The sequence below is a fragment of the Trichechus manatus genome, unplaced genomic scaffold, assembly GCF_000243295.1.
Source record: "Trichechus manatus latirostris isolate Lorelei unplaced genomic scaffold, TriManLat1.0 scaffold00262, whole genome shotgun sequence".
NCBI lineage: Eukaryota > Metazoa > Chordata > Mammalia > Sirenia > Trichechidae > Trichechus > Trichechus manatus.
Window position 1 is genome coordinate 1,601,340 of NW_004444198.1, and position 18,012 is coordinate 1,619,351.

Genomic DNA, 18,012 nt, shown 5'->3' on the forward strand with positions numbered 1-18,012 from the left:
TGTCACATATAATCAATTCACTTGTTTTTTCAGGTCCTTGTTATCAAAGAGGGACCACAGGAAGCATCTGGCTACTCCACCATCTTGGTCCAGCCTCCTCTAACCAGTTGCCCTTGAGTCGATTCTGACCCATAGTGACTCTATAGGACAGAGTAGGATTTGAATTGCTGATCTTTTGATTAGCAGCCATAGCACTTAACCACTACGCCACCAGGGTTTTCTCTAACTTCACTGAAATTAAAGAAAGGTAAACAAGAACAGAAAAACACTGGAAATTTGAGAGAATGGACTCTCAGCAAGAGTTTTTTATTAGCTGAGAAAAGAATTTTTTTTTTTTTTTATGTTATAAATTTGTTTCTTAACCCCAGGGTCTTGTCTTAGTATGTTTTGCAAATTTTAAATCTTTTCCCTACTCCTATTCTTGGGACTTTGCTTTCTTTTATTTGCAGCATGAGCAACCATTTGTTGTATATGTACAAATGTTTTTCTTTTTGAGTAAGAATAGGAACCAACAACTGACAGATGGATTAACCATGGAAAATAAGTGTATGTGCATAATGGAAGTACTGAAGAGTGGCTGCTATGGTGGAGTCCTGCTCCCCTGTCATTGGCTTGAAATGACTTTTTTGATTAATAAATTTTCTTCTGTAGTTGTTATTCAAAGGAAAAAAGATCAAATTATTTATCTGAAATCATGTAAACTGGAAATATAACCAGTTCATTCATCACAGTATTATCCTGTGCAAAAACTTCTTTTTGATGTGATTTTTCAAATTACGTATTTATTGGTATTGGAACTGATATAGTAGTATTTATTAGTATTTTGATTAGTTAATTTTAAAGTAGTTTCTGAAGATGGCTTAAAATTCACATGGTATAAAAGCTTTCCAATAAAAAGCAGTTGTATTTAAGGATAGGATTATTTTGGAAAGGAAGAGAGAGAGGGGCAGGTTAGGGAGAGGGCTATAGCTATATCTGAAATGTTTTATTTCTTTTCCAAAAGAGGAAATTTGAAGTAAATATAGCAAAAATGGCAATAAATGCTTGATTTGACTGGTGGGAACATGGATGTTACATTGCTTATATTTTTCTATTTTGTTTTGTTTGAAATACAGTGAACCTGTGACAGCTAGAACTTGCTAGGACTGCATTGTCTTTCTGGGTCTTGGAAATTTTCTTCCTTTGACATGGTGCAGTCTTTCTGCATTTCTGTTGCTTGTTTTAATGGAAAATACTTAAGTTTTCTTTCTGGCAGGTTTTTGCCTAACACAGGATCTAGCTTTTGCAGACTTCACTGTATTTCGTAATTTAAGTATTTTTTTTAAAATGACTTAAATTTTTATCTTTCTTTAGATGCCCAGTCCCTCAAACTCCCTCCCCAGAAGTTACAGTTTTTTCTGTCCTTCTAGAATTATTCAATGTGTTCTCCAGCATGTCTATTTCTGAGTGGGGTACCCCCCACAAATGGGAACATACTCATCAATTCTTCTGTACTTTTTACTAAATACCAGCATATGTAGAAGTTGCTGTCTTCCTTGTGGCTTCTGTGTATTGCATTGCACTGTCGCACCATAGTTTAATCTCGAATAGGTCAATCTTGAAGGACATTTAGATTATTGTTTTTTACTATTATTTTCTTGTGTATATAGCTTTGCATGTGCGTGTGACTATATGTGTTATAAATCTCTGCAAGTGATTGAAATTGCTGAGTCAAAGATCTTGTGATAGTCTCAAAAAAAGCATTGTACTAACGTACTTCCTATCAGTAATGTGTGAGAGTACGGTCTTAGTCATCTAGTGTTGTTATAACAGAAATACAACAAATGGATGGTTTTAATGAAGAGAAGTTTATTTCCTTACAGTAAAGTAGGCTAAAAGTCCAAATTCAGGGCATCAGCTCCAGGGGAGGGCTTGTTCTCTGTCGGCCTTCTTCTCTTTGGTGTTCCCCTGGACTAGGAGCTTCTCTGCGCAGGGACCCCAGTCCAAAGGACGCGCTCTGCTCCCGGCACTGCTTTCTTGATGGTATGAGGTCCCCAACTCCTGCTTGCTTCCCTTTCCTTTTATCTCTTGAGAGAGAAAAGGTGGTGCAGGCCACACACCAGGGAAGCTCCCTTTACATTGGATCAGGGATGTGACCTGGGTAAAGGTGGTGTTACAGTCCCACCCTAATCCTCTTTAACATAAAATTACAATCACAAAATGGAGGCCAACAACACAATTCTGGGAATTATGGCCCAGCCAAATTGATACACACATTTTTGGGGGGACATAATTCAAACCATGACAAGTACCTTTTCTTCAGTCCCTGGGTGATGTAAACAACGCACTTGGATGCTAACCAAAAGTTTGGAGGTTTGAGTCCACCCAGAGGCACCTTGGAAGAAAGACCTGTTGTTCTACTTCTGAAAAACTGGACGCTGAAAATGCTGTGGAGTGTAGTTTTACTCTGACACACATGGGGTCGCCTTGAGTTGGAGTTGACTGAACGGCAGCTGGCCCTGGTACTACCTTTTCTTCAGATTTTCTCATCAGCGTGATGTTATGAGAATTTTTTATCCTTGCTGATCTGTTTTCTGTGCACTTTATACAAAACTGTCATCAGAAATACGTATGTTTTAGTTATTATTTTGTTAATCTTTTTATGTATAAAACCAAAAACCAAATTTGTTGCCTTTGAGTCAATTTTGACTTGTAGCGACCCTATAGAACAAAGTAGAACTGCCCCATAGAGTTTCGAAGGAGTGGCTGATGGATTTGAACTACCAACCTTTTGGTTAGTAGTGTGCTCTTAACCACTTATTAGACTGCATTGTAAAATGGTCTGTACTTTGTGATGTTTTAGCTGTTCATGTAGTGTTTGAGTTTATGTGGGTCAGTGTAAGCCTATATCTGAGCGTGTTAAAATTTAGTTTTATATATATGTGGTTCAGTGAGTTTATGTGGCCTCTTGGCTTGTTTCTATGGAAAAAACAGCTTGAGAGGTTTTCCTTTTAAGCTTTGAGGAGTGAACTTTGCCCTACTTTTTTACCCCAGAAGTTTTGTTACGTTTACTGGGCAAAGTGTGAACAACTTAGGTTGATACTTTCTGTCTGGTCCTGGGCTACAGCCTACCCTGTGATAGCTATACATCTTACAGGAGTTGTTCAGTATACCATGTAAGTGAAGTGATTATAGACTATACAGATGAAGTGATTATAGTCTATGATGCAAATGACATATTTGTGGCCTTACCAAGAAGGAATCGGTCAGTTTGTGGCCCCGGTGGAGGGGCCATATCTTGAAATTGATGAGGAATTTGTGTACATATATATGTAGCGAACCTCACAAAGTTTTTTCAGATAGGAAGCAGGCAGAAACAGAAGGAAGAAAGAATAGAGAAGAAGCAGAGAGAAAGGGGGCAATGAACCTCTTGAAAGAGCTATAACACGGGTGAGGGGCTGTAGCGATGAAGACAGCAAGAGGCCCCAAAGGGGCCCAGTGGCATAGCTGGTGGTGACAGGCCTGAAAGGGGCCCTGAGACAGTTGGTAGTGACAGATGGCAGGGCCAAGAGGAGCCTGTTCTGAGGGGGCTGAGGGGAGGCATGTCCTGAGGGGGCCTGTCCTGAAAGGACCATGGGGGATGCCTGTCCTGAGGGAACAGAGAGGTAGCCTGTCTTGATGGGGCTTAGAGGGGTGTGCACAGTAGAGAGCAGGGCCTGCTTGTTTGCATGGCCGAGAGGAGCTGAAAGCTGTCTTGCGCTAAAGAAGGGAGACTTTTCCTACATACTTCCTGATCCCGATCCTAATCTCAAGTTGTAGCGTCTTGATCCTGATCCCTAGTTGTATCCTGTTACTTCTTTAATAAACCACTTAACCGTAAGTGTGGTCTGTGAGTCCTGTGTGGTCATTGTAACGGATTATCAGACCCAGCAGAGAAATAAAGAGTGCCATGGGAGGGACGGCTGGTGTCAGAATTGGTAAATGGTTGGAGAGTGGAGTTATGTCTGACCTCCACCTCATAGGGATCAACTTTGGCCTCATCTTGATTCTCATTATCCCCTCTGAAGTTAAGACAGGTTCTGACGGTGTTACTACCACTTTACGATAACAATTATTTATTTGACATTTTAAAGCACTTATAATTTGTACAAGTGATTGAAATTTTTTTATTCTTCATTTAGTCATTGCTTTGATTTGCTTTTATGGAAAATTATATGAAACTGAAAGATACTATTTTTATCCACATTACACACACATTTTGCATCCTACATGCTGTTACTACAATGTAACTGATGTTCCTCCCACTGAGAGGTGGCATCTGTTTTTCCTACCCTTGTATCAAGGAAGGGGCGGGGCTTGGGATCTCACTGACCAGTAGAAGTGGGAGTGATGCTTTTTGACTTTTGAGGCTAGATTACAAAAGGATATAGTTTCTTCCTGGTTCTCATTTGACCTCTGTTCTCTCTCTGTCTCTCTCTGCTCACCCTTGGAGAAGCTACCTGTAGGTGTTCCAGTTCATAGACCTAGCTAAGGTCTCAGCGGAGAGTGAGCGTCAACCACTAGACATGAACAACCCTTCAGATAATTCAGATCCCCCACGTTTGAGACACCCTAGCTAATGCTGACTTGAGCAGAGACACACTGTCCCCACTAGGCCCTGCGCAAATTGTGGATTCATATGCTAAATAAATGTTGTCATTGTCTAAGTCTTCCTTTCTCACAGAAGTCAGTAACTTTCCTGTATACTAGTAATAACGAGTGTTATCGTTGTGTGTGCCATCAAGTCGATTCCAACTCAGTGACACTATAGGACACAGTAGAACTGCCCCATAGGTTTTTCAGGCTGTAATCTTTATGGGAGCAGATTATTAGGTGTTTTCTCCCACGGAGCAGCTGGTGGGTTTGAACTGCCTACTTTTCAGTTAGCAGTCAAGCGCCTAACCATTGTGCCACCAGAGCTCCTAATAACCAGTAGATTACGCAAAAAATCCAGTTCACATAGCAAGAAAGCCTTTAAGGTTTCTGAGAATAAACTTAGTATACTGTCATGAACAAAAATTATAAAATGAATTAAAATATGAAATACAACGTGAATGGAGAGAATAAACAGGTAACAATTTGTTTTTCAGGCATATAGATATATTACAAAGCTATAGTAATTGAAGTTTTGATACTGTCTCAAGGATAGATGAATGGTTTCGTGAAACAGAATGAGGATCTAAAGGAGACCCACAGATGTATGGAAGCTTGGTTTATGGTAGAGTATTACAAATAAATGTAAAAATAAGCATGATAGTAAATCTGTTATTTTTCCACTTGAAAAAAATTAAATTTCTATAGCACACGGCAGCCTAATAATTGTGTTTTATACTTTGCAAAAGTATTCTTAGCTTCTCATTCACTTCCAGAAAAATTGAACATTTTAGTTTAGAAACTTCTGCATCATATTCCATCAGTAAAACATTGGATACTCAATTTGTGTGTGTTAGATTAATAGTGTAATTATAGTTTTTAGATGTTCTATTTACACCCTAAAATTACAAAGAAATCTTTATTTTTTGAGTCATAAAATTGTGTATCTTTTCCCTTTTTTTTTATTAGGAACTGAATGAATAATTTCTTTTGTAAGGATCAGCACAAAGCTGGTTCCTATGAGGTGGAGGTTAAAGATGTTCCAAATGTCCAACTTTTCCAAACTGCTGGACCACTCCTTCATCTCTAAAATCACCTATTCCTTCTTCCCTCAGTACTCTCCATCCCGTCTATGGGTTCTGTAATTCTCTGCAACATCTCACAAAACTCACGAACTGTCAAGGAAATGGCTCACACGGTTGTGGAGGCTGGCAAGTTCCAAATCCATGGATCAGACGTCAGGCTGGAGGCTTCTCCTGACTCACGTGGTTGCATGATCTGACAAACCCAAATCGGCAGGTCAGATGACAGGCTGCTGGCTCACAAGGCTGCGGAAGCTGGTTAGTCATGTTAGATGACAGGCTGTTGGTGCAGGTTCTAAGAACTGGAGGTCAGTTGATGGATAGCTGGACGTAGGATCCAGAGCAAGAGAGAGATCTTTACCCAAGCATTCACATGTATATTGAATGCATACAATACCCTCAAGGAAGCTCCCCTCAAGCAAGGTGGTGCAAGAGTGTGAGTTGAATAAGGGTGGTAATTGGGGTAAGGGTGGTGACTTGAGTCACACCCTCTAGTAAGGTGGTCACTCAAGATACATCCCAGGCTAATCCTGTCTCATTAACATAACAGACAACTCACTCCCAAATACGACCATAACCACTGGCACAGAAGCTAGGATTTACAACACATCATAAAATGGAGAATAATTGCATGAGATTACAAAATGGAGGACAATTACATCAGACTACAAAATGGAGAATGAGTGCATTGTTGCATAACTGCCAAACCACTGTAAATCGTGGTCCAGTCAAGTTGACACATAACCATAACTATCCCAGGTTCCATGCATCTTATTTGCATTAGCAGCAAGCCGTTCAATCCCCTTGGTGGGCCACAAATGCTTATTTGCATAGTCCCAGAAGGGCCATAGTAAGTAATCAATCCATTGTACCACAGGAATTAATAATTTTGTTTCCTTGAAATTAGGTGGAATTTATGATTATTTACTGAGGATTTTTGCAGTAAGCCGAAAGAATAAAGATGTGATACAGAATAGAAGACACCTGTTCTAGACTGGGTGAGGGGAGTGGTAGGCAGGAGTGGAGGGGCTCTGTAGGGCATTTATCAAGAAATGAATAATTTATGTTTAACTTGTGAAACTATCTGGTGCCTAACTTTTTAAAGTGATTTTTCTCATATGTGGTTACATGAGCAAAACCCTAACTCAATTTTTGCTGTTAAAGCACTTGTTCTTTTTTTGTTTTTCTTTTAAGTATGTTGCTGTTTTTACCTGAATTCTTAGAATAACGTCTCATTTGGGGGATGAAACCTGGCGAAGTAGCTCAGTGCCTAGTGCAGATGTGCCCTTCTGGAATTTCTTCCATTGTGGAATACAGAGAACTTCCAGAGTCCTAAAATGAAATTGAGGCCTGGAGGTTGTAGCTAAGCATTTGTGCCTCCAGAAATAAGTTTCAAAGATTTTTCTGGGCTCAAAAATAAAGTAACAGGAACAAAGTATGAGGGAGTCGCTGGGTGGTGCAAACAGTTAAGTGCTCAGCTCCTAACAAAAAGGTTGGTGGTTCAAATGTACCCAGTAGTGCCTCAGAAGAAAGTCCTGGTGATCTACTTCCAAAAGATCACAGCCATTGGAAACCCTATGGAGTACAGTTCTACTCTGAGTCACATGTGGTCACCATGGGTCGGAATCAACTCTGTGGCAACTGATTTGGGTTGTTTTGTTTAGGAGGTTGAACATGAAATAGATAAAAAAATTTTAAGATAGGAACTATAAAATTTAGTTGGATATAGTAAGTTTCATCAGAAATTTGTGTATGATGTGGCTAATCTTAGGAAATGGGGTTAACCATAGGAGAATAATGTTTTATTTGGAGGATAAAACCTGGTCATGCTAGATACACCATTAATTCTAAGTTATGTGAAGTATTTAATATTTGCTTATTGGTGCTGAATATAGCATAATTGACAACAAAAGTACAGGCTTTCGTGCCTCTAGGACCTTGATTCAGCCCTGGGGTCTATCACTTACTAGCTTGGCGACCTCTGGCACGTTGTTTAATCTCTCAAAGCCTGTAATCCCTGGAATATGATATGGAGGGATTTATCTTCCCTATCGTTGCTGTGAGGATCAGATGTGACAGTGTATGTAAACAAGACGTTTTGCATAGTGCTTAGTATAAACACTCAATAAATGCTAGTTTGTATTGGCTGGGAAAGTATTTGTCTTGCTATATAAAATCTAAGAGGAGTATTAAAATATATTTTTGTTATTTTAAGGAAATTCGAAATGAGTCCCATGACTACCCTCATAGAGTGGCCAAGTTTCCAGAAAACAGAAATCGAAACAGATACAGAGATGTGAGCCCATGTAAGTACTTGTGGGTGTGTGCATGTGTGTGTCTGGTGGTTGGTTTGAGGAGGCAGGATTTGGTGAAAAGGAAGGTTTGGGACCAGGACTGATAAGTATGGTAATTTTTTTAATTTTAAAGTAATACATATTCTTTAAAGAAACTTTTTACGGCATAGAGTAGTAGAAGAAAAATAACTCATTATTTCATCTTTCAAAAACAGTTACCATTATTTTGCTATATTTCCTTCCAGTTTTTTTCCTTTTTTTATGCATAATTTTTTTAAAGATAATCATACTGGGCATGTGTATTCATATATGTACATATATCTATTTCTTTTCCTGTTATTCCATGGTCTTTGTTGCTTAAAAGTATTTATTAGTGTAGTTTTTTCCCCCCCAAATTACAAAAGTATGTGTACTCAAATGGCAGAAAACCTGTAAAACACAGAATAAAGAAAAAAGCGAGTAATTTTAAAAACATAAAAACTTTTGAGTTTATGTCCTTTTGGTATTTTTTTCTGAAGAAGTGTATACATATATTGTTTTTTTCTTCCAAGTTAAAATTCTGTACATACTAATTTGTAGCTCTTTTCCTAGTTTGCAATACACTGTAAACATATTGCTGTCATAAAAAGTTTTTTTAGTGGCTTTGTAATAGCCCATTGAATGGAGATACCATTCTTTTACATAATAGTTCTCCTATGGTTAAATATTTAGGTTGTGATAAATACATCTACAGTTGTTCACGAAGCGTGTGTCTATATATATATATATATAGTGAAGTTATAATACTAGGATTTTCAAAATGTGTCATCATGAGGTAATTTTGTTTTTCCAAGGATACATAGTGTTTTTGTTGTGAATGATACCACTCATTCAGACATTAAATTGCATTGCCTTCCTACTTCAAAATGTTTCCCCATATTTTGTTTTAGCAGGCTAAAGTTAGACTTCGTTTTTGTGTCTGCTTGTTTAAAAATTGAATATCATATTTTGGTTTCTATTTGTGGTTCTGTCCTCGAGTTGACTAGTGTATGGTGCTGATATGCTAAGGTCTCCTGTATGGGCTGAATGATTTTACTCTGTCCAAGGCCACAGAGTCCATACCTCTGCTTGCTACCTTGGCATTGTGTTCTATGATTATAGGTCAGGTACTTAGGAGGGTATTGATACACCACTGAAAATCCATCCATAATTGGGAGGGGGGATTTATTCTAAGAGCAGAATGTTTTTCTTCATGTTCACCATGTACATGTGTTGGCTGATTTTGGGAAACTCAAATGAGAAGCAGTGTCTTAAAATATTTCATGTTTATTATAGATTATTAAATATTATGTTTTTCTTACACGTTTTTTTCTTACCATTTACAAGTGTTTGTAAAGTAGATAGAAGAGTGGTTTTCCACTTTTCTTCAGTTGCAGGTCACTTGACAATATGACAGACTTTCTACAAAATTCTGGGGCTCACCATGGCAGCAGTTCTGGTGTGGGTGTTTGTTCAGGGAGTGGGGATGTGGACAGTACTTCCAATAGTTCTGTGCCCTGTCACCCTCTCAGAATCTCCAGTTGGGAATCACTGAGCTAGAGAGACTGATTCTCTAGTGTTTACCATGAGTTTTGAAGACTGTACTTTCCAGTTGTACACTTTATTGTCTTTAATTTTTTTATTGTTGTAAAAATACATATAACAGAACACTTGCCAATTCAATGTGCTTTTAATTTTTTAAAAAATTTTCTTATTCTGAGAATTGTAGATTTGCGGGCAATTGTAAGAAGTAGCATAGGGAGATCCAATATACCCTTCACCCAAATTCCCGCAAAGGTCATGTTTTGCAGAACTATGATTCAGTGTCGCAACCAGGAAATAGGACGTTGTTACAGTCCGTAGAGAGTTCACCAGTTTTACGTGCACTCATTTGTGTGTGAGTGTGTGTGTGTGTGTGTGTGTCTGTCTGTCTGTCTGTAGTTTGCTGCAGTTTTATCACATGTAGATTTATGTGGTCACCACCACAGTCCAGATACAGAACAGACAGCTCTATCACGAGGACCCCGTGCTGCCCTTTCATGGCCACAGCACCTTTCTCCCTTTTTCCTTCTCTCATCCTTGGTGTTAACTTTCATTTATATATTTGTTTTAATTGCGGTCAGTGAATGTTCTAAGCCACATTTGAATTCCCTCATTAGTTTTATCAAATTGATCTAGGTAGAGAAATTAAAAAAATATTGGAACTGAGACACTTTCTTAAAAAGTAAGGCATTTGTAACTTTAGTTACTCTCAGTTATGCAGGTCAGTAACACTATTGTGACTTGTCTCCTAAACTTTAGATTTATATGCCCAACTACCTGTTAGCTCCAATGTAATGCTTTAAGGAGACCTCTGTTTAAAATGTATTTATTAGCCCCACTTCTGTCATCATTAGAACCCATATGTTTTCTTCCTGTATGCCTTTTCAGTGAAGAGAACAGGTAGCCTTGTGTACATACCTTGAATTAGGGAAGAAACATTTCTTTCTCTGAGAAAGTAGTATTCTGTGCTTCCCTCCTTCCTAACTGGTCCTTCTACTGCTGTCTTTCTTGCCTGCTTTCCAGAGTCCTCTGGAACTGTACTCTACTGTAGACTAAAAGCTTTTCTTTTTCCCTCAACTTCTTCAAGGAATGCTCTCCATGTCTTTGCCTTAGTGGAAGCCTGGTTCTCCCTGAGTAAACCGTCTTCTGTCTTTCTCTCTTTCTCTCTGATTTGCATCTCTCTGATGGGTAATGACGTTGAGCATCTTTTCATGTGTTTGGTGGCCATTTGAATGTCCTCTGTGGTGAAATGTCTGTTCGAGTCCTTTGCCCATTTTATGATTGGGTTGTCTTTTTGTTAATTTGTCAAAATTTTACAGATATTTTGGTTAGTAGATTCTAGTTGGATATATGGTTTCCAAAGATATTCTCCCAGTCGGTAGCTTGTCTTTTCACTTTTTTGTTAAAGTCTTTGGATGAACAAAAGTTTTTAATTTTTATGAGGCCCCATTTATTTTTGTCTTTTGCTGTTTATGTTTTTGGTATTATATTAGATGCTCCATGGTTGAAAGCTAGGCCTCATTATGTTGTCCCTGCTTGTTCTTCTAAGAATTTTATGGTTTTAGTTTACAGATTTAGGTCCTCAGTCCATTTTGAATTTGTTTTTGTGTCTGGTGTGAGACATGGATCCTGTATCATTTTTTCTGCATGTGGAAATCTAATTTTCCCAGCACCGTTTATTAAAGAGACTCTTCTTTCCCCATCAAATGGACTTAGCACCCTTGTCAAAATTTATGTGACCAAAGATGTGTGGGTTCATTTCAGGACTCTGATTCTCTTCCATTGGTTTATGTGTCTCTTACACCAGTACCAGGCTGGTTTGATTACTGTAGATGTATGTTCTTTTCTTGCAACGTTGCTTTAGCTATCTGGGGGCTCTTGCCATTCCATATAAAGTTAATTTTTTTTCTATTTCTGTAAAGAAGGCCATTGTAATTTTGATTGGGATTCTTTTGAATCTATAAATCGCTTTGGATAGTATCGACATCTTAACAATGTTAAGTCTTCCAATTATGAACGTGTAACATTTTTTCAGTTAGTTAAGTATTTTTTAATGTTTTTCAGCAGTGTTTTATACTTTACATTCTATAAGTCTTTAAATGTCTCTGGTTAGATTTATTCTTAGGTATTTTATGCTCTTAGATGCTATTGTAAATGGAATTGTTTTCCTAATTTTCCTTTCAGATTACTCATTGCTGCTGTATAGAAACCTGATTTTTGTTTGTTGACCTTGTACCCTACAAATTTGCTGAATTCCTGTTAGCTCTAGAAGTTTTCTTGTGGACTCTGGGATTATATATAGGATCATATCATCCACGAAGAGAAAATTTTACTTCTTTTTCAATCTGAATACCTTTTGTTTTTCTTGTCTTATTGCTCTGGTTAGTACTTCTAATACAGTATTGAATAGAAGTGGTGAGAGTGGGCACTCTTATTTTGTTCCCAGTTTCAAGGGGAGAGCCTCTCAATCTTTCTCCATTAAATGTGATGTTGACTGTTGGCTTTCCACATATGCCCTGAATCATATATATTTCCTCTTTTTTCCAATCTTCTTGAGGGTTTTTATCAAGAAAAGGTGTTGGATTTTATCAAATGCTTTTTCTGCATCCATAGAGATGATCTTGTGTTTCTTTTGCTTTTTTCTATTGCTGTGGTGTATTACATTGATCAATTTTTCTAATGTTGAAGCATCCCTGCATTCCTGGAATAAATTGCACTTGGTCATGGTGTATGACTCTTAATATGCTGTTGGATTCTGTTTGGTAGTATTTTGTTGAGGATTTTTGCATCTATTCCTAAGAGATAATTGGCCTGTAGTTTTCTTTTCTTGTGGTGTCTTTATCTAGTTTTGGTATCAGGATTATATTTACTTCACAGAATGAATTAGAGAGTATTCTTTCCTTTTGTTTCTTTTGGAAGAGTTTAAATAGTATTGGTGTTAATTCTTCTCTAAATGTTTGGTAGAATTTTCCAGTGAAGCCATCTAGTGCAGGGCTTTTTTTGTCATTGTTGGGATGTTTTTGATCATTGATTCATTCTCTTGTTACAGATCTGTTGAGACTTTTATTTTCTCTTGGGTCAGTTTGGGTAGGTTATGTGCTTCTAAGAGTTTGTCCATTTCATCTAGGTTATCCAGTTTGTTGCCATACAGTTCATAATACTGTATCATAATTCTCTTTATTTCTGGCACTTCTGTTGTAATGTTCCCTTTTTTATTTTTTATTTCCATTATTTATATCTTATCTTTTTTAGTCTAGTTAAAGGTTTGTTAGTCTTATTGATCTTTTCATAGAACCACCTTCTGATTTTATTGAGTCTCTCTATTGTTTTTCTGTTTTCCATTTTATTTATTTCTGCTCTGATCTTTGGTATTTCCATTCTTCTGGTAGGTTTAGGCTTAGTTTGCTTTTCTTTTTCTAGTTCCTTGAGTTTTCGAGTTAGGCTGTTAATTTGAGAACTTTTTTCTCTTTAACGTAGACATTTATTGCTGTTAGTTTTCCCCCGAGTAGTGCCTTCACTGCATCCCATGAGTTTTGGTGTGTTGTACTTTCATTTTCATTTGACTCTAAGAAATGTGTTATTTCTGTTTTAATTTCTTCCCTGACCCATTGATATTTTAATAGTGTGTTGTTTAATGTCCATATGTTTGTGTATCTTGTAGGTTTTTTCTGTTATTGATTTGTAGCTTCACTTGTGGTCAGAAAAAATACTTTGTATGATTTCAGTCTTTTGAAATTTATCAAGACTTGCCTTGTGACCTAAAATGTGGTCTTTCCTAGAGAAAGATCCACGTACACTAGAGTAGAATGTATATTGTGCTGTTTTGTGTGGAGTGTTCTATAGATGTCTGTTAAGTTGGTGTATTGTATCATTCAGGTCATCTGTTTTGTTATTGATCTTCTTTCTATATTTTCTGTCCAGTATTGAAAGTGATACATTGAAGTCTCTAACCATTATTGTAGTGCTATATATTTCTCCTTTCAGTTCTATCAGTGTTTGCTTTATATGTTTAGGAGCTCTGACGCTGAGCACGTATATATTTAGGATTGTTAAATATTCTTGATGAGTTGACCCTTTTATCACTATATACTGTTCATTTTTATCTTTTTTCAGAGATTTTGTCTTAAAGTTTACTTTGATATTAAGATTGCCACCAGATTGCTCTCTTGGTTGTTATTTGCATGGAATATTTTTTTCCATCGTTTCACTTGCAACCTATTTGTGTCCACAGGACTAAGGTGTGTCTCTTGTAAACAGCATATAGTTGGATCATATTTCTTTACCCATTCTGCCACTCTCTGCATTCTGATTAGAGCATTTAGTCCATTTACGTTCACTGTAATTATTGATCACAAGTGACTTCTGCCATGTTGTTATTTGTTTTTTTCATATTTTAAGGCTTTCTTTGTTCTTTTGTACTGCTTGCTTTTGTGTTTTGTTGGTTTGTTACAGTAAACCTTTTTGGTTCTCTTTCCTTTTGTTCATTTTTTTAGGTATTTTCTTATTGGTTATCATGAATGTTACATTTAACAGCTTGTATGTGGTACCAACTTAACTTCAGTAACATGTAAGAAGTTCTGGATACCATTCCTCTCCCGTTTTGTTATTACTGATTTCATCTTTATATTTCATGCTCCTTGTAACTTAATTTTATCTTTGCCTTTTATATGTTTGTTAGTAAAAAAAATCTGAAGGACAAAATATTTAGAATTATCAAGTATGAGTATCTTATTACTAGCTCTTATACTTCTCCATGCGTTTCCCTTCAGGGATCTTTCTTTGCATAGCTTTGAATTGCTTTCTAGCATCTTTTCTCTTTCCTCCATAGAACTCCCATCAGAATTTTTTGTAGGGCCAGTTTGGTGGATATGAACTTTCTCAGCTTCTGGGTGTCTGGGTATTTTTTAATTTCACTCTCATTCTTGAAGGATAGTGTTCCTGGTTATAATATTCTTGGTTGACAGGTTTGTTGTTGTTTTTTCTTTCTTTTAGCACATTAAATGTATCATTCCACTGCTTTCTGATCTCCGATGTTTCTGAAGAGGAATCAGCACTTAATTTTACTGGGGATCTTTTGTATGTGACTGTTTGCTTCTCTCTCACTGGTTTCAGGTTTCTCCCTTTATCTTTAATTTTTGAGAGCCCTACTCTGATGTGTCTTGGTGTAGATCTCTTTGGGTTTATTCTGCTTGGGGTTCTTTGAGCTTCTTGGATTTGTAGATTTACGTCTTTCGTTAGATTGGAGAAATTTTCTGTCGTTATTTTTTCAGATATTCTGTCTATTTCTCTCTCTCATCTCCTTCTGCAATTCCTATGATGCGTATATTAAGTCTCTTGTTCCGTAATTCCATTATATTGCTCAGCCTTCTTGAACCTCTATTCTTGTTGCTCCTCAGCGTCCATTATTTTGTCTTATCTGCTAATTTGCTGATTTTTCTGCCTGATTAAATCTGTTGGTAAGTCCTTCTATTGTGTTTTCATTTCGGTTATTGTCCCTTTCAGTTGTAATACCTCTTTCTTTAGATCTTCATTTTGTTCTTGCATTGTTTTCCTTCTTTTAGCACATTGTCTCTGTTTTTCCTTAATTTTCTATATTCATTGTTGCATTATATTCTTCATTTTTAAAATCATTTATCATCCTTATATGCGTTTACTGCTTTTGTCATATTCATTTGGATGGGCCATTGTTTCTCTGTTCTTTGTGTGTCTTGTGATTTTTTGTTGGGGTATTGGAATTTTTGAGGGTATTAACTTTCTCAGTTCTTCCTAGTATTTAGTGTTTTGCCCACACTACTTTCTGCAAGAAACTCTTAGGTGGGCAGAGTCTTCTCCCTTTACTCACTGTTTCCTCTCCCTCTCTGTGATAGCTCCTTTTCCCTTCCTGGTTTAACTGGAGTATGAAAGTTCCACATCTCGTTTTTCAACCACTACTCAGACGAGTTATTGTGTACTAATCAATCTTTTGACCAGTAGGTGCAGTCCTCTCTTTTTCTGGTTATTACTCCCTTCCCTTTTCTGTTTCTACAGTCACGTTTGTAGTTGGAGATTCCACACCCTGCGAGCCCCTTTCAAGGCTGGGTGTTGCCTTCTGGTTTTGCCCAAGTTATCCTTCCTTGCTTTGTGGGGGCTGCTTGTATTGGAGTTGGCATTCAAGGACAGCATGGAAAGACTTTCCTCATTTCAGGAGGAGGAGGGGCTGGCACTCCCCAGAAGGACATCTGAGAGATCTGTCTTGTTGATTTCAGATCCCCAGTGGCCCTGTGGTGGTTGGGAAAGCAGTCTCCTCTTAGGTGACTCACCTCCTGACTCCACTCTAAGGAACCTTCTGTTGGAGTTTGTATCAGCCCAGCAGTTGGCAGTTACTGTTTGGGGAGGGATAGCCACACTCTGAACAGACCTCAGGGGACGTTTACCTTGTTGTCAGAGCCCACCCTGTAGATGTTGGCTGTGGGTGTAGCCTCCACTCCTGCTTCCTAGCACACAGCAGCCTCAATTAGCAGTCCTCAGCACCAACAATAAGGGGGAGCAGACAGACCCAAACTGGTACCCAGGGAGGTCTGTCCTTTTGGTTTCAGAGGCCAGAGCTTTAGGGTGCACATGTAGGCAGTTAGAGTGCTGACTCTGGGAGCCGACTCTTCTGCAGGGTTCTTCTGTAGCATTTTACAGCAGTCTTGCAGGTAGCAGTGTCCAGGTGTGGTCAGGGCTGTCACGCTCCAAATAGATCTCCAGGGAAATCTGCCTTGTTGCTATTGGAGTACTCCCTGTAGAACGTTAGCTGTGGATGTAAGCTACACTAAAGATGCTTGCTTCTTAGCACACAGCAGCCCTCAGCATTGACAGAAAGGGAGAGCAGACAGACCTGAAATGACTCCTGGGAGGTCTGTCCTTTTGGTCTTAGAGACCTGAGTTAACAGTGTGTGCAGGGAGTCTGGTACAGTGTTTACTGTGGGAGCAGACTCCATTGCATGGGTCTTCTGTAGCATTTCGCAGTAGGCCTGCAGCCAACAGTGTCCACGTTGAGGAGGTGTTGGCCAGGACTTTGTAATTTTTCCCATTCTGGTTACTGTTCCGGATACCTAAATTTGTTCCGGTTTCACTTCCTTGGCCATGACTGAACCGGAACAAACCAGTTCGAAGCCCTGGTTGCCACTCATTGCCATACTGAAGGCTCCTCTGCTAAGATTGTAGGCATTTTCTTTGAAGTTATCCATAACTCTGAGCACAGGAAGCACATCTGTTGTGTAAAATGTTGGCGAGTTTTTTGAAATGTCTAAGGAAACAGTCTTCAGCGACGGGAAGTAAATTGCAGATGGTAAGAATAGGGGTTTTGGTGTTAGTTATGGTGATACCAAATTTATTCATGCATTTGAAAACATGTTGAGCACTGATTCGGTCATAGCCAATGAAGCAAAACCAAAAAAGGCCCGATTTTTAAATTTGGGTGATCCAGAACCATAAGTGAACGGGAAAAATGACAGTTTAAAGCCCTGGAATGGGAGACTTGAAAGAGGTGAGCCCTTATAGGAGCTTGATGCATGAGATTGGATTATTGCCAGGACTGAGAGCTACAGATTCAAAGCAGTGGGGTTGGCTGCCATCTTTGGAGTGGGGCACCACTGTTTCTGACTGCACAAAATCCAGCAGGTAAGAAATTTGGTTGCTATACAACGCATACACTCCTCTTGGGTTCTAAGAGGGAGATTAAGTTTCTAGCAAGGTTTCTTTTTTGGGGGGTAGTTTTTTAATTACCTTTTCAGTCTCTTTTTTTGTTACAGGTTTATTTAGTTGTTCTATCTCTGTGTTAATTTATGTAAATAGTGAGTTTTTAGAAATTTGTTCATTTTTTGTAGGTTTTCAAATGGGTTAGAGTACAGTTTTTAATAGTATGTTCTTATGATTTTTTTAATTTCATTTGGGTCTGTTGTGATATCACCCATTGCATTTCTTATACGGGTTATCTGCTTCCTTTCCTGTTTTTTTTCTTTTTTTTTTTTTTTGTCAGTTTGGCCACTGGTTTATCAATTTCGTTGATCTTTTCAAAGAATCAGCTTTCAATTGTTTTTCTATTCTCTATTTCATTTAATTCTGCTCTAATTCTTATTATTTCCTTTTTTCTGGGGCCTGAGGGCTACTTTTGCTGCTCTCTTTCTACTTGTTCAAGTTGTAGGGTTAATGTTTTGATTATGGCCCTTTCTTTTTGGATGTGTGCATTTATTGCTATAAATTGATCTCTGAGCACTGCTTTTGCTGTGTCCTAATGGTTCTGGTAGGATGTGTTTTCATTCTTGTTTGATTCTATGAATTTCTTTATTTCATCCTTGATTTCTTCTATAACCCAGTAGTTTTTGAACAAGGTGTTGTTCAGTTTCCATGTGTTTGATTTTTTTCCTTGCTTTTTGTGTTGTTGATTTCTGCTTTTGTGGTTTTATGGTCAAAAAGATGCTTTGTAATATTTCAGTGCTTTG

General features: G+C 38.0%; 1 protein-coding gene across 3 annotated transcripts in view; it reads left to right on the top strand.

Moving 5' to 3' along the window:
* The window catches only part of PTPN2 (protein tyrosine phosphatase non-receptor type 2), a 141,868-nt gene that overhangs the window by 45,377 nt on the left and 78,479 nt on the right, over window positions 1-18,012 (top strand). For 2 of the 3 annotated variants that reach the window (XM_012559543.2, XM_012559544.2), the window contains exon 2: window positions 7,909-7,999. In XM_012559543.2, coding sequence (XP_012414997.1) covers window positions 7,909-7,999 — 91 coding nt within the window. Of the gene's footprint in view, window positions 1-5,899; window positions 5,952-7,908; window positions 8,000-18,012 lie in introns of those variants that run through there. The other variant, XM_023724826.1, reaches the window with a different exon arrangement.